Source organism: Antennarius striatus, chromosome 15 (genome assembly GCF_040054535.1).
Source record: "Antennarius striatus isolate MH-2024 chromosome 15, ASM4005453v1, whole genome shotgun sequence".
NCBI lineage: Eukaryota > Metazoa > Chordata > Actinopteri > Lophiiformes > Antennariidae > Antennarius > Antennarius striatus.
The window spans coordinates 15,196,353-15,223,640 of record NC_090790.1 but is presented as its reverse complement, the minus strand read 5'-3'; the positions used below and the strand labels follow the sequence as shown (position 1 = coordinate 15,223,640).

The window sequence follows — 27,288 nt, the reverse complement described above, 5'->3', positions numbered from 1 at the left end:
GAGGGTTACGTTTGCAACTCCTAGAGTCACAACAATGAACAATGACTTACAATGACAGAATACAAGAAATTATTTAAAGCTGAAAAGAAAAGAAAAAGTAAAATACAACATGTACTTGAAGCTAAGCTGAACATAAACGTCATAAACATCACTGCTTGTCTGACTTCATGTAGTTTGACATAAAGATGTAGCAATGCATTATGGGTAATGTTGTTTAACTTATCTTAGACACATTTTACCGCTATCATTTCCTTTTTTTTTTTTTCATCTCAACCAATAATAAATTGTCGGGGAGTTTCAACAGATCCAGAATGAATATTTTATGTCAGATTAAAAACTTCTGTCACGTTAATTAGACCAGAGAAATATTAGGCTGGAGAAGAAGGAAAATAACCTTTAGCTAAGAGCCGGTGTGAGCGGTCCTGTTGAGAGGACATAATTAAAGAAAAGAAACGATTATGTCTCCTGCTTCAGGGCAAAGAAAGAAATGTTCCTGCAGGGAAGGTATGTAACTCCTTTAACCACCAGAATACTCTCTAATCTGGTGTTGAATGTTAGCATGAATTAAATACCTCCACCGACTTTGGATCAACATAAATCCCTCTTCAACTGTATACGTCAAGTGCAGTTCCAACTGGATCTGAAATGATCTGCTATTCAACAATTCGCTTAACACAGTTAGATGAAGACTGAAGCATCAGCCAATCCGTGGAGAATGTGACGTTCTTCATCAAGGATTCAGTGCACAAGTTAAAGTGGATCATTCAAAATGACTGCAGGCAGAGGAAAAACACTTCATGTATCAGCTGTTAGGAAGGGGATTATTTAAAATAAGTCCTCCAGAGTTTCACTGGAGAAAAGAACATTTTAACAGAATCTCCATGTGTGAGAATCAAAGTAGCGTTTAGGTAATCCTCAAACATCATCGGGACTCCGTTGAAGTTACTACATCTTTATTTAATTTCTTTATTTTATTGACACTCATTAAAAACAATAAACTAATTGCCTCTGTCGGGGCAACAGTGCCGCACTGGAACAGAACCTCTGACAGATGGGTTGGTGGATTGATGGCAGGTCATCTGATGGCCAGATGTTCACGTCTTCGAACACAATCCGACCAATCACATCTGCTCCAGTGAAACGACGAGCTGCTCTAATTCACACGGAATCGTTTCACACCGATGTTACAGGATGTTGTTTGTTCTGCTGCTTCCTTCCTGTCTCCTGTCTTCGTCTCCCAGGACAACCAGAAAGAGAGGAAACACTGCGAATCACACGGCTCGTCCTTCCGTTGCTGTGCTCTAATAGAGATTACATCCACCCAACAATCACTGACACATGGAGCTTAAGCCGCTGTGTTGGTTCTACATTCATCTCAATAGAACCTTCAGATAATATTAAGCTGATAATCCGTGAGCCAGTCATCAGCAGCTGGAGCGATTCTAATAAACTAGATATCCAGGTTGTTGTGACACTTCATTAATGACACCTGAATATTTAATCAGGATCAGGTTTGTTGTAAAGAAGACCAGATATTAAAGCTCCTTTTCTACAAAAATAAAATGACCAAACCGACAACGACACGTTTCTCCACGCATGAATGTCCTTCTAATAGATTTTCTGTGATGAAGAGAACCATAAATTAATTTTAGAGACCTTTCTAAAGCCTTGTAGTTATTTCAGTCTTTTCCAAATCCTTTGTGATGGGTAGGAGAAACACACAAAGGAATGCTTTAATTCACGGTGAAACACACCTATGAATAATTTAAAGACTAAATACAAACTTTCTGCACCTTATGTCTTGCTCTGTACTTAGATTATGAGATTTTAAACTTGCAGATAGACAACATGAAGTTCACGGCAAGAGTCAGACAGTTTAAATCGGGTCCTAAACAACATAGAAGCAGCAGGATTTGATGGAGAAAAGCTTGTATTAGTTTAGTCTGTGAAGCCAAGGAGAGTCTTCCTTCAGGCTTCCTGCTGCAGATGGTTTAACTGGTTGATCGTAGTAAATGTTATTTCCTGCTGCAGATGGTTTCTAACTGGTTAGTCGTAGTAAATGTTTCCTCCAGCTAAATGCAGCTCGGCTCAGGCGGAGCAACAGATGGAGATAAAGCAGACAGAAAACATCCAACGCTCAGGCAGTTTGGCCTCAACCTCCAGACAGAATCAGACGACTTTAGCCTCATTAGTGGAACATTTTCTCCTTTCTCATTAACATGTTCTGACTACAGAGAGTTTTTCTTGCTTAAAGAGTTTTTGGATGTCGCTTCATGTTACTTCATTTTGAGTCTGAAGCCATTTCATGTCTTGTCTTGAAAGAAGAAACTCTGATCTAACCGAAACGTGAAAATCTCATGAAAGCAAAGTGTTAATAAGAGAAAAAATGGAACTAATTCACTTTTTTTTTTTTTTTAAACATTTTTTATTCATATACAAATATTGTATATCTGAGAATCCAGTTGAGGATGTGGACTGAAGACACAAGGTGGTTTAGATTTCAGCCTTCAGTCCCTGTGGACATCCGAACGAGTCTAATGGAGAAAGAAAGGAGAGTAGAAGAAGAGAAGAAGATGATATTATTGCGGGTCCGGACCCGTCGGAACCAGAAGTTCTTCCATGAGTCCTACCACACCTGCAGGGGGCGCTCCCAGACGACCCACCTGGTCCGGTTCAGTCCACCTCCTTCTTCAGGTACTTCTTCATCACAGACGCCACGTCTCCGCCCTCGCTGCCCTCCGCCTCCAGCCGTTCTCCCTGCGGCCGTTCCAACCTGCGTCTGGCCCCCCCGCGCTGGGAGCTTCCTCCTGACCCCCCGGAGCTGCACGACTCTGTTTCGGAGCCTCTCCTGCTGCGGGTCGATGGGGGCAGGTCGTCGAAGTGGACGCTCAGCGCCCTCCGGCCGCCGCGGACCGACCCGGCCAGGCTGCTGCTGGACTGAGATCTACGGATGGCGGGGAGGATGTCAGAGGAGGCGTCGTCACGTTCCAGGTCACCAATCAGGCGTCGGCTTTGGAAGACCATCGGTTCTGAACCCAGAGAGCCTTCACCTCCATCCTCCGGGGTGAAGTTACCCAGAATGCACCTCCTTGGTACCTGAGGGGAGCGCTGAATGGGAGCTGTGAACGAGCGGAGGGGCGGCTCTGCTTCCTCCTCTGGGATGGACAGGGAGGGGGGGTAATGGCGAGCAGCGAGGGGCGGGGCCAGGGAGGAGAGGTGTGGCAGCGAGGGGACGGAGGAGAGGGCGTCACTGGAGCTGAAGCGGGACAGTTTGGTTCCGTTGATGGTGGGGGCCGCTGACGTCTGGGGGTCTGTGATGGAGCGAGCGCTGGCGGCTCGGGGCAGCAGTGGGGAGGACGGTTTGAGGATGCTGGGGCCGGGGCGGGGCTCCTGGATGTCCTCGGGGCCCAGCGACAGGGCGGAGGCCCTCCTCCTCACGTTGGTGGCTGCTGTCGATTGGAAGACGGGCATGGAGGCAGAGCTGCTGGCGTCTCCGACATCGCCACCGGCTCGCCGACGGCGAAGGCCGTCCAGCAGCTCGGACAGGGCGGAGGAGGATGGGGCCCGACTGAGGCTCTTGGGGGCCCCAGACTCAGACCCGTCTTCATTAGGATCCACACACGAGCTGTACAGGACAGAAAAGACCAGATGTTTCAAGACTTAAAAACCTGGAAAAACCTGGAAACCTGGAAAAGAGGAATTATAAGTGAGAATAAAGACAGATGTTATCATGCTTACCGGAAGCTGTAGTTGCTCATGGTGTCAGAGATGGACCGGCGTCCTGCATGGCTGCTGATGGTGCTACCGCCACCGCGGGACCCCCCTCGAGGGACCCCCAACCATTTACGAATCCCCTCCCCCACATCCTCCGTCCCCACAGAACCCACGCTGGACACGGAGTCACTGTGGAACAAAGTCACGTCGTGTCAACACGTTTCAGGTGGGATGGAGGCGCCTCAGCTCCATTCAGACTGAGCAGACCAGGGGCGTCGCCGGGGGCATCACCTCCATCAAATCATCAACGGTTTCATTTATCTTGTTCATTTTGTAAAGCATAAAAAAATGCAGCTTTAAAAGTTTTCATGTCAAACTGAAGGAAACCGCCGTGACTTCGGCCACAAGCCAATCAACATGCAGCTTGTTCCTCATTCACCGACAGCGAGGCGTCGTCTGCATACCAACGTAAGTACACCCAATGTATGCATCACATCCTGCCATGCATCCGTTATGTTGGGCTGATAATTAATAAACAATTATAACGTCCTGCTTGAATGATAACGACACCACCCCAATGACTTCTGGGGGTTCTGCTCCATTTCTTTCCTTCTCATAGCTGCTATAAGTGTATTTTTTTTTAAATGCTTTGAAAATATTGTTTATGAAATACCAGCTGTTTCTACAGAATAAACATTTTTACGAACGAGGCTATCTCAAAGCTAGCCGTGGTAGCATACACATGAAGGCCATTTACCTACCTGCCAAGCAGCCACTGATTTTCATTCATTATATTTATCACAATCCAAATATGACTGATGTCATCATGGAGTGAAATGTCGACATGCAGCAGAGGCTAACGTACCGTTAGTAGCATGCACTCAACTGAAGTCACCATCAAGGATAATTCTGGCTATTTTGGTCTTACTGCTATCATTTTGGCTGTTGTTTGCCTTTATTATAATAAAATCAAATGCATAAAGTGATCTACAAAGACTTGTCCAAAATGACATCAATAAAAAACGTCAACGGTTGTTTACTGGGGCAACACAGCCAGAATAACCTAGGTCCCGGGGATTTCCTGATGTGAGTGAGTATGGAGTCAAACATGTTTCTGTCCTCTGATGGAGAAGGTTGCTTTTGATTAGAGTTTTCATTCAGATGGATTTTTATCAGAAACTTTGTTTCACACTAAAATACATGAAGTAGATCCAAACACACAACATGTTACAACAGGAAAACTTCCTTTCGACCGCTAAAAATAAAAACCTAATATTACGTACATGCTATGTGGCAAATATTACAGCTTCATATTAGATTGTTACAAATAGTAGATTACTGACATTAAAGATTTTGGATGAATGGTAGATAACATTTTTCCGATTTTTGCTTGTATGTCGAACAAAAATACTGAGAGCGATGGTTCATATCTCAAATAACTTGTATCATTATAATTATAAATAGCTGAAGATGTCTACATAATGTATGAAAATATTACCAGCTAATAGCTTAACATATCTAAATATTTATTGTAAAAACTAAAGGATAAATGTTGAGGAAGCTGAAAAAGTTTAATTTAACTAAACGTAATGAATAAATAATTAGCTGAATGAAATGGACTCATGAATCATCTTTAGTAGAAAAGACTACTAATTTCCCACAGACCAGCAACGACCAACAACACATGAGTTTATTTAGTCGTTTACTCGCTAATGGAGACGTGAACTCAGGTCCCGCTGTGAGCTGGACTGTTTGTGTTGCCATGTTTTTACTGTCAAACCCACATTCAGGACATAATGTTGACTCTTTTTCAGTGATGTCACGACAGTCAAAACTAGAGGAGAATTATCCTTTTGTTTGAGATGCTGAATGATGTCGCTTCAAGGCCTGATGTCGAGCTCACATCCACACACTCACACACACACACACACACACATACACACTGCTGACTTCCACACACATACACACACACACATTCGTAATGTTCTTACAGGTCTTTCTTTTGAGTCAACGACTCCACGGCGGTCTGAACGCTGGAGCGGAGGGCAAAGTGGTGAAAGGTGACTCTCCACATATAGACGATGATGGTGTGGGTGGGGCGGGGCAGGGGGGCGGGGTATGAACCCACTCACCTCTCCGTGTCGCTCTCGTCACTCGACTCCACCTCCTCCAGGGCGGCTTGCAGATCCACGATGCGGCGGATGGACGTCTCCAGGTCGGCTTGTAGGGCCTGTCGGACGGCACTGAGCTCCTCCACCTGCATCTCCTGTCAACAAACAAACAAACAAACAGACAAACAAACGATTGTTTGACATGGATGTGGCGCCAACACCTTCAGCAGGACTGTGTGTTCATCCCTCCCAATCACCCCAACCCGCCACAGCAATGACCTCCATTCTGGCTTCATTTTACCCCATCAGTCAACCAGCGAACAACCAACAGCCTGTGGCCTCACAACTGACAGTCGCACGACCTACAGACGCTCCTACAGACGCTCCTACAGACGCTCCTACAGACGCTCCTACAGACGTTCGGATCCGGGTCTGACTCAGAGCCGGACCGCCGTTGGAGGAACGGGGTGATTTATTGATCCATGTCCTCCGTCTCTCCGAGGCTTTCAGAGTTATTGGCTGGATCGGCTGCAAGGAGACGGGTGTGAGTGCAGTCGTTGTCATGGCGACCCATAACCACGTATGAATGTGTGCCCATAACCTTGAAGAGACAATGAGGATTAATCACAGAGAGAGAGAGCGGGATGAGATGACGTGAAGAACAGAGGAAGAGAGTGTGTGTGTGTGTGTGTGTGTGTGTGTGTGTGTGTGTGTGATATTGAAACACTGAATATTATTGAAGCTGCTTGTTGGATGGTGGTGAAATCTGCTGTCAGAGGGAAGCAGACTGATGTTCATGTTTGTGTTTATTCTCCTTCATCATGTTTTGTGGCCACATTTAAACATCTGAAGTCGATGTAGGCTGAAGACACATCCATCCATCCATCCACCCGTCCATCCATTCACCCATCCATCCATCCATCCATCCATCCATCCATCATCTTATTTTATGAGCTCAGCGTTTGGATCCAGCTAATCTGGACACCGCTGTCCTCAGCCGTCTGTCCGGTTCCCCCCTGTGGATCACGCCGGGTTCCCAGGAGAGGCGTGACCAGGAACCTCTCAGGTCAGCTACAGGTGGACACCGGATGCCCCCCCCAGGAGGGAGGATTTAAAGATGCTTTAAAAAACTTGAACAAATCAGCTACAAGCAGGTAGAAACACCTTGCCCAGATGAAGTGAGACCGGTGAGCATCTTGTGGCCAGCCTTCAGCTGTGGGGGTGGGTCGGGATGGGGTTAAAGACCCGGTGCAGGGCTTTGAATGCCCCCTCCATGCCAGGTTGTGTTCTGAAGTTTAACTATTTGTAGGAGTTTCTGCAGCTCGATCATAAACAGGATTACTCTGCTGAACAGATGCTGGGATGCAGCAGCTGACACGTTCACGCCATCGGTCCTCAACCGCCATACTTACAGGAACATTATTTAATATAAAGGTGTTTTTCAGCCCCGTTCTGCACCGTTTTAACCTTCAAGGTGAAGCCGAGTCAGATCTCTATCTTTAAATCATCACGCAGGCGTCATGCGAGCATCACAGGTGCAGCCTCCGCCCCCCCCTGCTGTCGCTGCTGCAGTAATCAAACCCTAATGAAGGAGAAGTTTCTAATGTTCCACATAATCAGCAGCTGTTCTGCTGCTTAATGAGAACAGTGGAGAAGCACAGCCTGGGGAAGTGTTTCTTAAAGATGTGTCACGGCTGGGATGGGAGTAGCGCCTCCTGGAGGTTATATTTAGCTTCAGTCCAGGTGGGGGGGTGGGGGTGGGGGTTCTGTTTGCAGGTGGCAGGAACGCCAGAGACCGACTGGGGAACTTTATCTCTGTATTCCTGGACAAGCGGCTGCTGTTTGTATCACAGATGCATTTTGGAAAGTAAGGCGTCCCACATGGGGGGGCATCGGCCCACCACCGGCCAAACCACACCTGATGGATTAATCATTGCTTTCAGGTGAAACCTGTTCGGTCAGAGCGTGGGGGTGGGGGGGGGGGTTTACCAGCTCCATGCGCCTACGGCTGCTGTCCTGCTCCCTCTGGCTCAGCTCCTCCATCTCCATCCGGGTGTCCTGCAGACGCTGCTGGTAGTAACGGGCGTTCTCTCTCTCCCGAGCCTCGGCCTGGGCGCTCTGCTCCAGCTCCTCCCCCAAACGCACCACGCTGTCCCTCAAACGCAACACCAGCACCTGCGAGTCACAGCCGAGGGATTAACGTCCCGCATAAAGCCATGGAGGAACTTACACCATGACGCCGGCGCCGACCCCCACCTCAAACCTCTTGACCTGTCCCCTCTGGAACTCCAGCTTGTTCTCCAGGTCACAGACGCGCGCTTCCTGTTTACTGACGATGCTGCGCCCCACGGTGGAAGACTCCAGGTACTGCACCCTGGAAACGCTCTGCTGGAGCTTCAGGTTGGAGACGCATGAAATAGATTTGAGACAGACGTGGGGGAAACCATCCACGGCATTTGGTTCACAGCTCCACCCCCCCGGTACTGACCTCCTCCTGGAGGGACTGTCTCTGCTTCTTCACCTCCTCCAGCTCCGCCTGGAGCTCTTTGATCTGAGAGATATCACTGGAGGACTACACAGAGATGGTGAGATTTCAGGGGTGGGGGTTGATTAAAGAGGCCGTGGGGGAGTTCAGTACCTGAGCGATCAGCGCTTTGTGCTTCTTCATCAGCTCTGTCAGGTCCTCCTGGTCCTCCTCCAGCCTCTTCAGCAGGTCCAGCTTCTCGTGCTGCAGCAGGGAAAGCTGCTCGTCCACCTGGGGGGGATCAGAGGGGGGTGTGAAGGTTGTTCCGAATTCTCCAGGGGGGTAACTTCTGCTTTTCTAATTTCCTCTGCAGCAATTTCTCCTGCTGCAAAATCTAATTTAATAGTGTTAATTAAGTTTCTATTCTACCAACCCTGAAGGAACCACAGCTAATGCGCCAACATCAACCCCCCCTTGAATGATGGGGCTTAACATCTTTATGATGTCATCATGTGAAAAAATTGCCTAGCTAGTTAGCTAGCTTGTGTTCCCTGACCCTCAGAGCCCTCAGCTGGCTCCACTCACCACGCCCTTCAGCCTGCAGACGTTCTCCAGCTCCACCTGAGTGTTCTCCAGCTCCTGGGCGAGCGTCGTCTGGACGCTCTCAGCCTCCAGCCGCCTCGCCTCGCTCTCCTCCAACTGAGCAGCGACACAGAGCAATGGGTTACCTCCCGCCGAGCAGGAGGGAAGAACAGGTGGACGTCCAGATGAACCTACCTGGCAGTGCAGGCGCTCGATCTGCTCTCTGCTGCCGTTGGACGAGTTCTGTCCCGGGTTGTCCACGGTGGAGAGGAGCAGCTGGGCGTCAGCCAGCAGGGCGTGGGTTCTCTTCAGGTCCCTCCTCAGCTTCTTTTCCACGTCAAAATCTCTGTGGCCCACCTGAAAGACATTTAACATCCCATAAATGGGATAATGTCTTATCTGTGGGAAGTCGTCACCTTTGACCCTGAGCAAAGGCCCGCTTGGAATCATCAGGAGTGTGATTAATCCTCATAGTGACAGGGTGCTAAATTAGCCTTCATCTACATGCTGCATATGCTTGTTTAGCAGCGGCGCTAATGTAGCGATGATTAGCATTCATTAGCGGGGGAACATTAAGCCCCGTTAATAATGATGAGCAACGTGAGGAAGAATGAACTTCACAAAAATCAAGCAGCATAAAGACGAAGGCGTTCCCGTGTTTCTGCAGCGAGGAGCTGAGTGTGTGTTTGTGGGTGTGTGTGCGTGAGTTGAGTGTGTTTGTGTGTGTGTGTGTGTGTGTGTGTGTGTGTGTGTGTGTTTGTGTGTGTGGGTGTGTGTTCCTCACGCTGACGGACGTGAATCTGTTCAGACACGTTGTTGGGACTCGAGTCGGGGTTGGTTTGATGGCGTTGGTGTTTTCTTGTCAACATGAGCTGACAGCTGACAGGATGTGTGTGTGTTGGTGCTGCAGCTGAGTGGTTAGCATGCATCTAGCACCACTGTGTGAGTGTGTGTGTGTGTGTGTGTGCTATGTATGTAAATCATGTATATATGTCCTATGCGCCTGTCAGAGGGTCCAAATTAGGATATATAGATAAGGGTGTGTGTATCTACCTGGTCACACAGCGTTGCTATGAGTCCCTCCAGGTCGTGCTTCTCGTGGATCCCCAACTGCTTCTCCTCATACTCCTGCTCCAACTGCATCTCCAGCTGCCTGAGCTGCGCACACACACACACACACACACACACACACACACACACAGAAAATGGCGGGTCCGAATGAATTCTTTCTGTCGCCTGCAGCTGGAATCATGCATAAAGATAAACGTTCGTCTGTGCAGAATCATAAAACACACAGACAGATAACAGAAGGTCTCCAGCGATCCTCCCTGGAATAAATCAAGTAGTTTGTTTGTTTAGATGTAAAACTGTTGTAGAATAAAGTGATAAATGTTGTCTGGTATAAACATGAACGTCACTCAAACAGGTCGATCATCAGTACTAAGGTCGACCCACCCGTCTCTGAGACGACTTGTGCACGTCCTCTAACTCCTCCTCCTTGTCCTCCAGCTCCTTCTGATGGATTTGCTTCATCCTCTCCATCTCCACCTCCAAGCGCATGTGGATCTATGACAGGGGACACCATCAGAGCGGCGCCGGCAACAGCAGCTGGCTTTACGTCAGAGCGCTCTGATCACCTGCTGCTGCTGCTGGATTTTTCCGGACAGCGTGGTGACTTCCTGCGTTCTCTCTGCGGCCTGACTCTCCAGGAGGCGGAGCTGCTTCTTGAGGTCAGGTAGCGACTCGGACGCCAGGTCAACGGGCAAGGAAAGGTCACGGATCTGAGCGCACAGCTCCTCCTTCTGCTTCTGCAGACGGCCCGCCTCTGATTGGCTCTCCTGCACACAGCCACACAAACATGAGCTGGTGATGTCACAGTGCTAAGCTCCTCCCCCTCCGGTTAGCGGCAGCACAGATTAAAGACAGGAATCTGTTGTTCACACCTGCAGGTTGAACACCCGTTCACACACACCTACAGGTTGAACACCTGTTCACACACACACCTACAGGTTGAACACCTGTTCACACACACACACCTACAGGTTGAACACCTGTTCACACACACACACCTACAGGTTGAACACCCGTTCACTCGTTCACACCTGCAGGCTGCAGCGCAGGCTGTAGATCTGGGCCCCCAGCGCTGCGTTCTCCAGACAGGCTTTGTCCTTCTGCTCTCTCTCGTTGTCGGCGTCCTCCAGAGCCTGAGTCAGTTCACCGTCAAACCTGCACAGAAACACATCAGAAATTCTGCACCGGTCCATCCTGCACCGACCATGAAGAACTTCCATCACTTTATAACTTTATTTATTCAGGTCCTGCAGATTAGTGAAGCAAAATGATTTCCTCACAACTATTAAACGCATTTTCTTAAGATTAATCAACACACCAGTAAATAAAATACATTAATGTCATTTTAAAATGAACCATCCTGCTCAACACTCTTTATATCTGATGTTGTAGACATGAAAGGAAAAAATATGAAAATAAATAAATATTTAGACTAACCGAACATATAAAATGAAAAATTACAAGTGTTTGTGAGAACAGGCAATCATACAAGACATGATTTAAAAGTTTCCTAGCTGTGCTTGTCAGACATTTATTTAATCCTCAGTTAAATAAATGTCTGACAAACACAGAACGACCTTCAGCCTGAGGCTCGACGTGAACTCCTGCTTCAGTGCTCCACAACATTTTATGAAATTATAGAACCGGTTTTTATAATAAACTTATTAGCCTTGCAGCTATGCTGAATAAAAGCATCGAGAATAAAGCAGTGAAAATTTTCACCCTCACCTTGACAGATCTTTGTTTGCGCTTTGATTTTATGTCAATCTGAATCTCAGCAGAATGAAGCAAAGAAAACAAGCAGCAGACGTGAAGGCGTGAAGTGTTCAGGGTCAAACAGGTCCAAACATGCAGCATATTGGGCTCATCAGGGTGGGGGGGGTCCAGTTTAATGACTATTTCGGCATAAAAGATTAATTTATTCCAAATCTACCTCAATATAGTCTAAAAAGTATTCCACGTCAATAATATATAATGCATTTATTCTCAGGTCCCATTAGAAGTGATTAGAAGTGACCCACGTATGAAGGAGTGAACCTGGACTGTTTCACTGTGTGAACCTGGACTGTTGATGGGACAGAGGACTGCATGGACATTTCCGTCCCTCAGTGACGTCCAGTGATGACAAACCTCCAACTGAGACACACGTTGTGTGACATGACTTCTGATTGGTTGACCCATGTGAACACACGCCTTGTGCCTCACACACGGGCTAAACAAACAGCGTGAGCGTTTCAGCGTGCACCGACCTCCTCTGTTTCCTGTCCAGCTCATGCAGGCGGCCTTGCAGGTTGTCAGTCAGGACCCGGGCGTCCTGGAGGTCAGAGGTCACACGGCGACAGTGGCGCTTCAGGTCTGTCACACTCCGTCTGGACTGCTCCAGGTGGGCTTGGAGCGTCGCCACCTGCGCACACACACACACACACACACACACACACACACACACACACAGTTAATCTGCCATCAACGCTGTGGCGTTCGTCCCGGCGTCCTGCCTCACCTTGGCGTCGAGCTGCTCTCGGCTCCGCCTCTCCGTCTCCAGCTTCTCCTCCGTCTGCTTCAGTCGTCTGCGGACAAACTCCACCTCTGTCTGGCAGCACTCCAGCTGCATTGCCAGCTCGCTGTCTGTGAGTGTGTGCATGTGTGTGTGAAAAAACATGTTTTTATTTAGATTGGAGGTGTGTTAATAAAGTTTGGTTGAATGTCACCCTCTGCGCTCACCTGTGCCTCCTCCCCTCTGACTCTCGGAGGCCAGGACTTTCTGCTTCTCCTCCTCCAGCTGCTTCTCCAGCGTTCCCATCAGGACTTTGCTCTGGTCCAGCCGAGCCTGGTGGAAGAAGAGGCGTCACTACTTTATAAAGTAATAGATTACTTTTCCAGCCCTGACCCCGTCTACCTGCAGGTCCTTGTTCTCCCGGCTGAGGCGGAGTCTCTCGGCTCTCTCCACGTCCAGAGCCTGGCCGACGGCATCGCCGCGGAAACGCTCGTCACTGAGCTCGGAGGTCACAGTTGTAACCTTCACACGTACGACATCGTGAGCAGTGTGTGTGTGCGTGTGTGTGTGTGTGTGTGCGTGTGTGTGTGTGTGTGTGTGTGTGTGTTTCAGCACCGACCTTCGTCTCCAGGCCGTCAGCCGTCTGCCTCAGTTCGTTCCTTTCCTTCTCCGATTTCTCCAGACGTCGTCTCAGAGCTGAAATCTCATCCTGAAGACAAGAAACTGACTGAAGCTTCATTCTGGAAACCGTTTGGTGTTAAAGAACGGAACTGTTTCTATGCTGAAGATCCGAATTTTAGGTATGAACACTTCATGTGAGGAGAAATTCTGGCCTCAATTTCGAGAACAAAGCCCAGAGAGCACATTTTAACACAACAGAACTGATTTACAATCTCTAGGAGTGCAGAACAAGCGGCGGCTTTGTCCGTGTGAGATCGCCACTGAGGACAATGCTAATGCTAAGCTAAGTGGCATCACTACACGACGATGAAGCTGGGTCAGAACCTCTTTGGCGCGCAGCCGTTCGTTGTCCATGTTGACGTCCAGCAGAGGTCGAACCCGACAGAACAGCTTCCACCATCTCCACCGGGACGCCACGTTCAGAGCCCTCAGGTTCCTCTGCAGACACCTGACCGCCATCTGCTGCACCTGGAGACACACACACACACACACACACATCAGAAGAGCGTCGTCGGCATACAGGCGAACCCTACAGACACACCCACCTTGAGCTTCCGGTACTTCTGCCGGGCCAGGTGTCCCAGACAGGAGGCCTGGAGGTGCACCAACCAGCCGGTGACCTGCTGGTCCCTCTGCTGCTCCAGGTAGCGCAGCACCCCCCGCTTCATGAACACCTGAAACGCAGCAGGAAGGAGGTGGATGACGCGTCACGCCAGCTGGGTTCGCGTCCCGGGGTTCAGCTGGGGGTCTCACCCTGCTGACGCCCACGACCACGCTCTTCTTCTCCAGATCCAGATCCACCAGCAGCTCCTCCACCGCCTGGAACACACACAGGAAGTCAACCTATTGACTCGCAGGTGTGGATCACCTGTAGCCCCGCCCCCCAACGAACCACCTGACCTTTCTCTCGTCATGGCTGACAAACATGGAGGCGTAACGCTTCATGATGGGAGGAGACAACGCCTGGAAGTGACACCTAAAGTCGCTCAGAGTCATGTGTTCTGGATAACCTGAGAGTCCAGAAAACATTCAGCAGATCAAATTTTATCGATCTGAGCAAAAACACCAACAAACAATAAATAAATATTAATAATGACAATTAGAACTCTTTAATTGCAGCTCAATCAAATTACAATGAAAAAAGATTTGATTTTGAAATAACGCAGCAGAGGATTCATAACAAATCTCTTTCTCCTATCTTTCTAATTACCTTCTAATTAGTATCATTATTTCTTTGTTTGAATGTGTTGCAGAATGATCTGATTGTGTGTTTAAAGTGTTCATGATTTTTTATTTATCGTAATTATTTTTTAATTATTATTATTATTAATTCATTTTGTGCCAATTTATTATTGGACTTGTTTTCAACCGTTCACCTTTTGAACTCCAAAGACCAAATGTTAAGTATGTGTACTTGAATACAGTACTTCGGGGAAATACTTGAGTACTTTGGTACTTAGTTACATTCCGCCAGCGGTTGCCATGGGAACGGAGTTGACCTGTGCGGTGGAGCTGCAGGGCCGACAGGATCTGGGTGGAGTGCAGCTGGACCCTCAAGGCGGCGACATCGAAGCGCCCGCCGTCGCTCTTCGCCTGGACGCACTGCAGGAACACGGGTCTGGCTCGACGAATCAGGTTCACCAGAGCGTCCTGCAGGGCGGCGACAGAGACGCAGGGTTTGACTCCGCCCACAGACGCTCTGGACCTACAGACAGACGTCAGTGAACTCACGGCCTGCAGCTTGACGGCGATGGACTGCGAGTTCCGGCGGATGGCGGCCGCCCCCCCGCTGAAGGTCTTCCTGATGGTGCCGCTCCGCTGCAGCGAGCGCTGGCTGCAGCCCTCCAGACCCCCCAGGCCCCGACACAAGGGGGGCACGGCGATCCTGGGGGTGAACAAGGCCTTCACCGCTGCTCTGAGGAGGAGGAATCAGAATGATGTCACAGAGAGAGTAATCAGATTACTGAACTCACTGAAGCGATTTACATATCAGTAAATGATCAAATATCTCACAAGATAACATATTAATTTATTTTTAGAGATTTATTAGTTATTTGTGGAAATTATTGAAGACATTTTCTACAAATGTGTGAAGAACTTTTTAATCACCATCTGTGTGCAGTTAAATTTATGAATCTGTAAAACAATCTGTAAACAACTTCAGGTATGAATCGGTAAACATCCTCCCCGGCATCCATCCATCATTCCACAACATCCAGAGCATCCATCGAGGCCGTCGGAGCTGCTCACGCCTGCAGCTCTATTGTTCTTACAGTACGACTGTATTACATGCGTGTGTATGTGGGCGTTACACACACTCACATGCTGGAGTTCTGGAGCAGACCGGAGGCGTTCAGAGCCGACAGGTTGTTCTGGATCAGACCGAACCATCCCGTCAGGTCGTAGCGGACCGGGTCGCCTCCCAGCAGGTGGTTCACCTCACACTGCAGCGACTGCTCGCACTGACGCACTGCAGGGACACACACGCACGTCATGAATATCAACACACACAGACACACACACACACACACACACACACACACACACACACACACACACACACGCACGTCATGAATATCAACACACACACACACACACAAACGAGTGTGTTCTGACCTGTGTTGCTGTAATACTGGCAGACTCTCTCCAGGGCGGCGTCCTCGCTGGAACCTGGCGTCACCACCTCCTCATCCAGAACCCACAGCAGACCCCTGGGGGCCCCGTCCACCGCCCGCACCTTACACACACACACGCACACACACACACGCACGCACGCACACACACACACACACACACACACACACACACACACACGTTAAAAGGCATGTCCGTTCGTTTATTAATGTGGTACATTTACCATACAGGTTGCCATAACAACGGGTACCTGACCTGTGGTGCACATTAGTTTGGATACATGAGATGCTTTTATTCTGTTCTATTTCCTTTGCAGTTGTTCTAATATTTCAATTACAGAGGTGATGTCAGTCAGCAGAAAAAGATAACTCTATGAGATTAAGTTCATATCTGGATATGGTTTAATTTAATTTAATTTAATTTAATTTAATTTAATTTAATTTAATTTAATTTAATTTAATTTAATTTAATTTAATTTAATTTAATTTAATTTAATGGTTGTGTCTCAGTGGAGGAGGAACTTGAGGGTTAATTCTGAAGTAAACATGGTTTACTTGAATTTCTCTGCTTTTATTTCATCTTCTACACAAAAATGTCTGAAGCACAAAGAAAAACATCATGAAAGTGTGAGATGAAAAATCATCTCACACTTTAGCTTTAGCATGCCAGCAGTTCTCTAGCACAATACTTCATTGGACCTTCCCTTCCTGGTGAAGGTGAACGACTGTTAACACATCTGCGTTTAGAAATCGTGTGGTCGCCATGGTTACGTCCACAGCCTCCATAAATCTCCTCAGGATCCGTGACACGACTTCCTGTAGGAAATGGGGCCCGGTGGCCGTTTGACACGTTAGGAGGAACACCTGTTGCTCTCGGAGGCGTACCTGTGGAGGCGGCTGGTCGATGGCTGACACCACCTCAGCCGGGCTGTTCTCTGGGTTCTCCTGCTCCACACGGATGTTCTCCTGGAACACAAGAGCAGGGAAGTTCACCGATAATACACCATCTGCTATTATTATTAGAATAAAGGGGATCTTGTGGGCTCAGCGTTGTCTGGTTAGGGTTCTGTTTCGTAAACTAGAAACACCTGGAAACTCCTCGTCATCCCACCTGTGCATATCTCTCCAGCGTGTGTGTGAAGGTGTGTGTGTGGTAGTGTTCCAGCAGCCGCTCCTGCAGGTAGTTGTGACAGAGCTCCGCCCAGCTGGCGCCGCGCTCCTCTGAGGCATGTCGGGGGCTCCGGAGGCCTGGGGGGTCCACCAGCATCACCGAAGCTAAGGTCAGCTGCTGGCTGCTCAGAGCCCTGCACACACACACACACACACACACACACACACATACAAAGACACACAGTGAGTAATGCCATTCTTTTTTTTCCCCTTATTAAACTGTCTTTATTTTTTTTGTTTTTTGCTACAATAGTGTGATTTTATTCTCATAATGTTTTATCTTAATTGCAAATATTTGTTTTTTTTTACGCAGAACTCTCATCCATCTATTGAAAAAATATTTGTGAATAGAGTTGTATTTCCAAACTTAAATCCACATAAATCAATAAAAATAGGAATAATATAAACATGCTGTAAAGATACAGCGAGTAGAGAAAAATATTAGAACACCAGACCTTCTGACTACAGTTCTTAACATGCTAACAGTTAGCTTATGTTAAGTTAACAGTAAGCTCATGCTAAACTAAAAAATGAGGATTTTTTTTTCTATCCTAGTTAAACCAGCAGTTCTCTTTCCTTGGAGATTGTCAAACCGATGACAGATAACAATAATATCTGCGCTGAGCTGCAGTATGAACCAGACATCAGGTTCTGTTATCCTGAGACGGATCCCCACCTGTTGATGAGGGACACGATGGCAGTGAAGAGTTCTTCATAGAGCCCTGCAGCCATCCCATCAACACACTGTGCCGCCGTCAGCCTAGGACCTGAACCCAGAACCACATGTGGCTTAAGATGAGCTGAGATTTTGGGGTTATGGTTGGGAACCAAGATTCCTGCGGAGAGCCTCTCACACGGCGGCCTAGACGTTGTACTCTAGGTGGGAATCTCCTAACATCATCTGGTTATTGGTTCTAGTTCATCAGTCGTACAAAATAAAGAGAATCTGTACTGATTCTCACTCGATCAGCAGGTTAGAGTTAACATCCAACATCATATCCATGCATGAATTTATGCATGACTTCATTATGAAACAATAATGTTGGCTGGGAAGTGCTTGATTGCTAACGTTAAGAGTTAGCTAACTGATCTCCAGAATTGAGTGGTTTCCATCTTTGTTTCTGGCGTGCTAACAGTTAGCATAGTGGTTTGCCCCTCACCCTCCTCTGACTCTGGGACGGTGTTCCGCTCTCTGCTGCCCCCGGTGGCTCTCTGCAGCAGCTGCCGGAGGTGATGCTTGAAGACGGCGGTGTGGAGCTCCTCGCCTTCACATCCCAGGACGCCGCTGGCCGTCTGAGCGCTGTCGAAGCTCACAAACTGTCTCCGCCCCACTGAGGAGGAAAGAAGACGGTCAGGATGTGAACATTTAAAAGTCCTGCATCAAAAAATCTACAATCTGTTACTTTTGTTTTCAAGATTTTTTATGGGAAAATACTTGATGATTTTGACTCTTGGAATCACTTCTCTTTTCTGGCACGACTTTATAAATGTCTGTTCTGGTTGTCGTGGGTCACCAGACATTCAGAATGCCTGACGTGTGTCTGAGTGATGATGAATGTGATGATGATGATGATGATGATGTTGAGTCAGCGTTACCTCTGCAGGCTCCTGCAGCTCCCAGATGGTAAATCCCAGCTAGAACATGCCATATGGCCTTCTGCTCGCCGGCCGAGAAGCCCAGCGTTTCCATGGCAGCCAGCAGCTTGGTGAAGGCGACCGACGCTCGTTGTTTCTCCTCCACCTGACAACAGACAGACGAGTCATGTCTCATCGTAACCGCCTTGCCGCAGGGTGTTAGCCCCCCGAGAAACCTTCAGTACGTCAGTCGTACTGAAACACAAACATGTTTCCTCTTACAGAATGTTTACGTCCAACAGCGAGAGACGGAGGTCAGACAAACTGGGCTAGGAAGGGACATCATTAGCTGGCTGCTATTTCTGTTTGTAAAATGGTGAGAATGTGTTTTTAGATGATGGTCAAACAGGAAGTGGTGAAATGAGAATTACTTGTTAGAGTTTTTTATGTTTTTATGTTACCTAAGGAAATATCCACTATTAATTTAAGCTTTCCAGTTGGCCATGTGTGAGCAGTGAACTAGCATGTATGCTAGCAGGAGCCTGAAGAGGCTGCATGAGGGTCAAAGGTCAGTCGGCCACCTGAGATCAATCCACATTTACCTTCGTGGGATGAACGATGCCAAAGGAGTTGGACTCTGGGAGCTGGTGCAGCTGGAGGTCCGTCCTGATGGAGGTTCAGAACCAGGACAGATCCGGTCATAGGGTGAACTTAGTGGGCCTTTGTGTGAACTGTTCCTTTAAATTGCAGGTCCTGAGTAAATGTACTCAGTTACTTTCCACCTGTGGGTATTACCTCATCTCTGAGCTGAGACCGGCTAACATCTGAGAGAAGACCAGGAAGTTACTCTCCCCCGGCGTCGGCTGGCACACCTTCCATTTGTCCAGCATCATCGTCTGGCGGCGCGGGGGCAAATGGGTGGAGGAGAGGATGGAGAGAAGACATGAGTGTCTCTGTGCTGGTGCTGGACGTGGGTCCCTGTGGGGGGGTCCTGTACCTGCAGGTGTCCGGCGGCCGCCTGCCCGGCGTGGTTGAGATCCAGGGAGAACACCATGGCGAATCGGGAAGAGGCGTCGCTGTGCTGAGAGCTCACGCAGCCGAACGACCTGAGGACGGTGAACATGGCCTGGAGTCGCTCCGCTGGGGGGGAACAGAGGCGTCACCGGGCGTTACCAGGTGTTAAAGAGGGTACAGAATCTGTCCCGGTGTGATACTCACTGCTCATCGACCCCCCCGTGGTGCCGGCCTGCTTCAGTAGTGCGTGGGCGAAGGCCTGACACGCCGTCGTCTTACCAGTTCCACTGCGACCCAATGCACAAACGCTGTGGTCCCGTCTGGAGCCGACCGTGGAGACGTAGACTCGCTTGACCAGAGCGGCCAGAGCAGGGGGGGCATCCCAGAGAGACTCCCCCCGCCGGGACCTGGGAGTCTGATGAGGGATGAGTGGAAGGGTGGATGGATAATAGACAGACAGACAGACAGACAGACAGACAGACAGACAGACAGACAGACAGACAGACAGACAGACAGACAGACAGACAGACAGACAGACAGACAGACAGACAGACAGACAGGTTGACACCTTGCTGTGGGTCTGGGCCGGGGGCCACAAGTTGACCAGGTGGGGGCCGGCGTGCGTCAGTGGCAAGTTGGCTTTGGCCCGGCTGAGGAGGGTGTGCAGGACTCCGGACTCGTTGACTGTCTGCAGGTCGCTTAGGTCGTCACACAGGTCCTGCTCTAGGGGGTTGGGCTGCAGAGGACGACAAGTCAGTCACTGACGAGTCACTGACGAGTCACTGACGGGTCACTGACGAGTCACTGACGGGCCACTGAGCAGCTCGAGCACAGACACCACAGACAGGACGGCGGTACCTTCTCGATCTCGTACTCCGTCACGTCGTGCAGAGAACCATCGCTCTCCAGACGAACTCTCACTCGGCCTTCTGGGAGTTCGGGCGTGCCTTCATCTGGCTTCAACTGAGTGGCTAAAAGGAAACACACAGACCAATCAGACGACAGGTGTCAGACCTCGTCATAGAACAAAAACCAAATCCTGTCAATACGGTGTGCGAGTAAATGTACTCAGTTACTTTCCATGACTGCTATGATGAGGTCTGGATTGGGAAGAGCAGGCAGGTAAGTAGCTGCCTGGATGGATGGATGACGGATGAACAGATGGACGGATGGATGTATGTATGTTGTAACATGACACATATGTGATCTAATAACAGATTAGCAGAGACGATCCACTAATCCCCACCAGACTAATCCCCTCATCCACATTACTGGTGGGCGTGTAGGTGGGCGGGGCAGCAGCCTCATGAGGGTTTATCTCGCTGCTCCCAGCTGAACTTCATGAACACTAAAGCCCCCCCCCTGTGAAGAGACGCTGACTCACCGCGGGTGAAGCCGTCCTTGTGGAGGTACCACACGGTTCCAGCCTCGTACCACACATCCCTCACCTGGGGGGCAGACGCAAGCATCACAAGTTGTCACGGTAACGATGATAGTTTACACAACAGTGTCATTTTTATTGTGGAGTCTGGGGTGTGTCAACACCTCACTCCTGACCAATCAGAGCTCCTGCCCTGCTCTGGTTGGATTTGATTGGACGTTCATTTAGTTTTTTTGTTTTGCTGCAGTCGACGATTATAACTTAGTAATAATTCCAGGACACGTCAAACATGTGGTAACGATGACATCACACCCACCTCTCTCCTGTCATCAGTGATGCTGGTGTCTGCCTGCCTTCCCTCCGGCTCCTGCCTCTCCTCCATCTCCTCCTCCTCCATCCTCTTCTTCTCTGAACTCTTGTCCTGCTGCTGCCTTAGTGGCTCTGCTGTGACTTCCTGTCTCTTCTTTTCCACTTCCTGCCTGGGTTCAGGAGAAATTATATGTCTGCTGTTGATCAGCTGCTCGGACCTGAGGGACATCTCAGCCTCCAGGATGGGGGGCGTCTGATCCGGGAGGAGGAACTGCTGAACCAGGTTGGTGCTTAGTTTGCTCGGCTGCAGGAGAGGAAAAAACAACGAAAAGTTACAGGATAGATGAGAAACTAAAAGTCTTTACTTCCTCAAAGGCACAAGTGATCATTGACTCTCTGTTTGGTTTTAAACCTTAAAACTTTACCCAACTTTCCAGCGAGGGGCAGCAAGATGATTGCAATTGGCTTGTAGGGTCATGGGTAATATTATTGCAGCCCATCCCAGCTGCCTACAGCCGAGAGGCAGTGTACACCCTGCATGCATCGCCAGCGCATTGCAGGGCCACACAAAAGACAAACAACCACCTGCTGTAACCAGGGTGATACTCACGACTTTGTCCTCTTTGACCTCTGGATCCTTCTGCTTGGTCTCCTTCTCTGAGTCTCTGACCAGCTGCTTGAGGAAGCCGCCTGGCAGCGTGGAGAGAGGGGAAGGAGGGACGGCCGTCGCCACCGGTGTTTTCTCTTCCTTTATCTGTTTTGCCAATTGATCGATCAAACACAATTAGACACAAACAGCAAGTCACTGGGCTGAATGTAGAAAAACACTAACGGTTCATGCGCACATTCATGTTGGATTGAACGCTTGCCAAATTTACAAAAGAAACGTTTCCTGTTTGGACTCAGGAGCGGCCGATTCCTGTCGTTTGGGATTCTAAAGAAATAAAACTTAATATACTAAATATACTATAGAGAGTAATGGCAAAAAATTTGCACTTTATAAATTCAAGAAGAGACAAATGTTGAAAAACTTTTAGGTAAATCTAGAGAAAATTATTACTTATCAAACTGGAGGCAGCAGGTTTGGTTTGGCAATGAAAGGTCCTCTGAGACATCATCAATAACCAACATTAATCATGAATATCTGGGGAACAGGACACTATAGAAACACCTCTGTTATATTTTGAGATCTATCATCACCTAAACTTTTTACATTTAAGTGTATTTAGTAAAGTTTTCCAACGTGTCCAATCGAAATATGAGTCACCTAACTAGTGCGCCGGCCAGAGGCCTGACATTTAATGAGTTACTTACTGTTGCAAGAGGGAATATTGAAAGGTCAGTGTAGAAAAGCTGTTTCACATAAGCTATGAGAAACTTTATGAGCGATCTGCCAACACCTAATGAATTATAACACTCTTGTTTTCTGCTTTTTAACACACAGACACAAGCAAATGACGATCTATTTAAATTCTTCACCAATATCATTTTCCTCTTCACACAGTTCAAAACGTCCTGGTGCCAAAAATAGATGAGGATCCACACAAGTGTTCTTGAAAATGCTTTCATCCACCTGCGGAATTTAACAACCGAACAAAATGTACCGGCCCCGGTAGAAGTTTTTAAAAACCAGCTCTCATACGTGTCATATGGTGAACTTTTGTTAATCTGCTTCAGAATGCGAGCGGCGGTGGACCAGTGTTCAGAGCTTTTACTGAAAGTGAACAGAAAGCCAATGTTGTCTCTAAATTCAAAATGTTCACCAGGCTTTAAGACCTCAATTTGTATGAACAACATATAATTATTATTATTTACAATAATTCTTTTACAAAGGCAATTTATAATTTTCATTTATATGTAAAAAATTTAACGCAACCTTTGCTAAACAGATTTAACGTCTACAGCCCTTATTAGTCTGCTGTGAATGTTAGCTCGTTAGTGGGTAATGTTAGTAACGATATTAGCTAAGCATCTTTAGCATCTCTATAGCAGCAACTAAAGCAAAATATTAAACTATAAAATTACTATTACAATGAAAATCAATTAACGTGAGAAAGCAACCTCTCTCTTTCTTAGGTTACTTTTTTAATCTGCCAATATCATTAAACTTTTACGATCGTTCCATTTGAATATTTTGTGAGGGTTGAATGATGTAAAATTACATTCTTTCACAAAAGCAAAATTATGAACTCCTGAAACCTCTAACTAGGTTTAACCTGCTAAAACTAACATGAGCATCCTTCAGAGTTGCTTTCATTAGTTTTTGTGAAGGACAAACTGTATCACCGAAAATAAAAACATAACAAAACTATAAATGTAGCTTAAAAAAGTTAAATGAATCTTTCCTGAATTTAGAAAATTCATAGTTTTAATCATTGCAGACCTACATGATTGAATGTGAATATAAGATTATCAGTGGGTCGAATCAGCTCCTGTTAGCCACTTATTATTCAAGATAACAAACATTTGAAAAACAAATGTCAGCTTCTCTTGTCATCGAACCACAAAAATCGGTGATAGTCCGAGCTCTAAAAAGCTCAAAGTCATGCTGTAAACATTCAGAATGACTAATCCTCCAACAGCAGCAGATGTGACTCAGGCTGAGCTCCACCACCATACCATCAGCATTCTGATACACGACAAACATGCAGACATTATTTATTAGATGTTCATGAATGCAGCATGCACAAAACTCTGCACCTCCCTTGTTCTCCCATAGTTTTAAGCGTGAAGAAAGTGCCATGGTGTAGATGGGGGGTCAGACGGATGTCAGCCGGCGGGGATGTCAGAGTGGCGGTTTATTTGTGCGACACAAACGACCTGATAAAGCTGGAGAAAGTGACACAAATAAAACAAGGTGAAGCCGGTGAACGTGTCGCTGAGATGTTTCACAGTCACTTTGTGTCCAGGAGGCGTGATTATTCTCCAACCAGATGACGGCTCCTTCACTCACATTCTGTTTTTAGAATTATAAATCAAGCTTTCATGAGTTTTCTACATTTAGTGAGAGCAACACTAGACTGGCTCCAACAGAAAGGCTAACATCTCCGTTTTCATCTCCACAGCGGTTCACTTTTGGATGAATTTAAACATGTATGTAAAAAGAACTTGGCAGCTCAGATATTTTTTGCTGCTTTTGAGATTAGTCAATTTAAGACACTTTAAAATCATTATTATTTGAAAAAAAAGACACCAAATTGTGAAAATACTGAGAGACTAGTGTTTTTCAAGGTAACACAATAGATTTGATGAACCATTAGCAATCATTTGCTTCTAAACACTCACAGCTTCATTTTACTCCCAAGCTGAAATAATATAGATTAAATTGACACTTTTCCCATTGTTTTGGGTAACAATACTGTAATGTAACACTGACTGGTATTCAATATGTATTTTTACCCTTCATGATGATTCATCCGTCAACTCAGAACTGTTTGTCAGATTCTCTATTATTTAGGACACTGGTCGCTGTGTTAAAATACTATTTTCAGTTTCTTTATCCAGTCATGAGAGGTGAGCTCATTTTTAGCATTAGTCTAATTTTGATGGCATGTACACCCCAACTTCAGTGAGTTAAACTGCATTCAGTTGGGAGTACACAGTGTAAAAACCCAACGTCATCCTGTAAACACCCCCAGAGCTGCTTTCAGCTGTGCCAGTAAGGACGAGACTTATCAACCCACAGCACACCAAAAAAACCCAAAAACATGCTGTTACAACCTGAAACTCAAGGGTTTTGATTAAAATTTATGGCTCAATTAAATTCTGTTAAGTTTGGTCCTAGCATAAATGGACATTATCATCAGAAAAAGTATTCTAATAAGCCACCAGAGACAGAAACACTTTCTACCGTGAAGAACCTGGTGTAAAAAACAAACGTTTCAGAAGTATTGACAGTCTGGTGTCGTCCTGAGTTTCAGCCAATGTCAAATCACAGCTACTGGATCACAGGCGGGTTGGGCCGCTGCCTGCCAAACATCTAGACATAAACTGTGAAGAAGGTCACTCATCGAATAGTCTGTTGACACCGAAACACACACTGGACACACAGCGGCATACCTTCAAAAACGTCCAAAAAGTTCCAGATGGTTAACAACGTCCTGCCGTCACGCAAACACACACAGACACACACTGGGCCAAACAGACTGAGAGGGGCATGTGGTCAGAAATAGTGACACCCGGTGATAAGCAACACGGCAGCCTGACACACGATTCCTCTATAAATATCTGCAGGCAGAGGGGGGAAGGGGGAGTTAACCCAGTTTGTGGAACTAATTGATACCAAATCACACAAGAAAAGAAGCAAAAGTTGTGATGTGATCAATAACTGGCCTCCATCATGAGACGAGTGTTTTCAACATTATCCACTGGTGTAAAGGTGTAGTCAGGGGGACGGAGTGGAATCTGGCTGCTCTGACACGGGACATGTGTGCACATGTGCAGATCACCATCATCAGCTGTTCACTTTGACTGACAGCAACAGGTAGGGGGGAGGAGCAGGAGCCTCCTGGTTCCTGTGAGAAGAACCAGCAACACTGGGCCACGAAAATGTACTGAGTAGAGTAGTTAGCTGGCATTAACTTAAATAGTTAACACTGTTACAGTAGTTAGCTGACATTAACTTAAATAGTTAACACTGTTACAGTAGTTATCTGACATTAACGTTAGTAGTTAACACTGTTACAGTAGTTAGCTGACATTAACTTAAATAGTTAACACTGTTACAGTAGTTAGCTGACATTAACTTAAATAGTTAACACTGTTACAGTAGTTATCTGACATTAACGTTAGTAGTTAACACTGTTACAGTAGTTAGCTGACATTAACTTAAATAGTTAACACTGTTACAGTAGTTAGTTGACATTAACGTTAGTAGTTAACACTGTTACAGTAGTTAGTTGACATTAACTTAAATAGTTAACACTGTTACAGTAGTTAGTTGACATTAACTTAAATAGTTAACACTGTTACAGTAGTTAGCTGACATTAACTTAAATAGTTAACACTGTTACAGTAGTTAGTTGACATTAACTTAAATAGTTAACACTGTTACAGTAGTTAGTTGACATTAACGTTAGTAGTTAACACTGTTACAGTAGTTAGTTGACATTAACTTAAATAGTTAACACTGTTACAGTAGTTTGTTGACATTAACGTTAGTAGTTAACACTGTTACAGTAGTTAGCTGACATTAACTTAAATAGTTAACACTGTTACAGTAGTTAGCTGACATTAACTTAAATAGTTAACACTGTTACAGTAGTTAGTTGACATTAACGTTAGTAGTTAACACTGTTACAGTAGTTAGTTGACATTAACTTAAATAGTTAACACTGTTACAGTAGTTAGTTGACATTAACTTAAATAGTTAACACTATTACAGTAGTTATCTGACATTAACTTTAGTAGTTAACACTGTTACAGTAGTTATCTGACATTAACTTTAGTAGTTAACACTGTTACAGTAGTTAGTTGTCATTAACTTTAGTAGTTAACACTGTTACAGTAGTTAGTTGACATTAACTTAAATAGTTAACACTGTTACAGTAGTTAGTTGTCATTAACTTTAGTAGTTAACACTGTTACAGTAGTTAGTTGACATTAACTTAAATAGTTAACACTGTTACAGTAGTTATCTGACATTAACTTTAGTAGTTAACACTGTTACAGTAGTTATCTGACATTAACTTTAGTAGTTAACACTGTTACAGTAGTTAGTTGACATTAACTTTAGTAGTTAACACTGTTACAGTAGTTATCTGACATTAACTTTAGTAGTTAACACTGTTACAGTAGTTATCTGACATTAACTTTAGTAGTTAACACTGTTACAGTAGTTAGTTGTCATTAACTTTAGTAGTTAACACTGTTACAGTAGTTAGTTGACATTAACTTAAATAGTTAACACTGTTACAGTAGTTAGCTGACATTAACTTAAATAGTTAACACTGTTACAGTAGTTAGCTGACATTAACTTAAATAGTTAACACTGTTACAGTAGTTAGTTGACATTAACGTTAGTAGTTAACACTGTTACAGTAGTTAGTTGACATTAACTTAAATAGTTAACACTGTTACAGTAGTTAGTT

At 46.4% G+C, this 27,288-nt stretch overlaps 1 protein-coding gene across 6 annotated transcripts; it reads right to left on the bottom strand.

Annotated features, from left to right (window-relative positions):
- Nucleotides 1–2,409: 2,409 nt before the first annotated feature.
- LOC137608324 (unconventional myosin-XVIIIb-like) lies at nt 2,410–25,392 on the bottom strand. 6 transcript variants are annotated; one of them, XM_068334614.1, is made up of 43 exons: nt 22,679–22,702; nt 21,810–21,953; nt 21,207–21,503; nt 20,894–20,957; nt 20,368–20,480; nt 20,078–20,245; nt 19,714–19,924; nt 19,493–19,635; nt 19,291–19,391; nt 19,098–19,161; nt 18,517–18,661; nt 18,081–18,251; nt 17,597–17,687; nt 16,862–17,054; nt 16,636–16,716; nt 15,734–15,854; nt 15,440–15,587; nt 14,849–15,032; nt 14,617–14,767; nt 14,018–14,127; nt 13,871–13,936; nt 13,663–13,791; nt 13,442–13,585; nt 13,056–13,145; nt 12,839–12,958; nt 12,664–12,769; nt 12,443–12,567; nt 12,192–12,346; nt 10,974–11,097; nt 10,509–10,709; nt 10,327–10,437; nt 9,925–10,029; nt 9,067–9,228; nt 8,875–8,988; nt 8,464–8,580; nt 8,314–8,397; nt 8,082–8,219; nt 7,815–8,000; nt 5,847–5,980; nt 5,706–5,747; nt 3,739–3,903; nt 2,664–3,625; nt 2,410–2,534 (listed from the first exon to the last, which is right to left on the bottom strand). In XM_068334614.1, the coding sequence occupies exons 1-42, from the start codon at nt 22,685–22,687 to the stop codon at nt 2,674–2,676; spliced, it is 6,279 nt and encodes a 2,092-aa protein (XP_068190715.1). In that variant the 5' UTR covers nt 22,688–22,702; the 3' UTR covers nt 2,410–2,534; nt 2,664–2,673. The 6 variants fall into 6 exon arrangements, with proteins under 6 accessions (XP_068190715.1, XP_068190714.1, XP_068190717.1 ...); XM_068334613.1 differs by having other exon boundaries at nt 2,411–2,534; nt 2,636–3,625; XM_068334616.1 differs by lacking the exon at nt 22,679–22,702 and adding exons at nt 23,906–24,028; nt 25,259–25,371 and having other exon boundaries at nt 2,426–3,625; nt 21,810–21,955.
- Between the last annotated feature and the right edge of the window lie 1,896 nt (nt 25,393–27,288).

Excerpts from the sequence above, each read along its gene's own strand:
- LOC137608324 (XM_068334616.1), bottom strand. The coding sequence starts at position 23,942 with ATGGCACTTTCTTCACGCTTAAAACTATGGGAGAACA. Across the intron at positions 21,504-21,809 it reads AGGTCAAAGAGGACAAAGTC|CCGAGCAAACTAAGCACCAA; the intron begins GTGAGTATCACC and ends CCTCTCCTGCAG. Across the intron at positions 14,768-14,848 it reads TCGCCGTCAAGCTGCAGGCC|GACGCTCTGGTGAACCTGAT; the intron begins GTGAGTTCACTG and ends GCCGCCCTGCAG.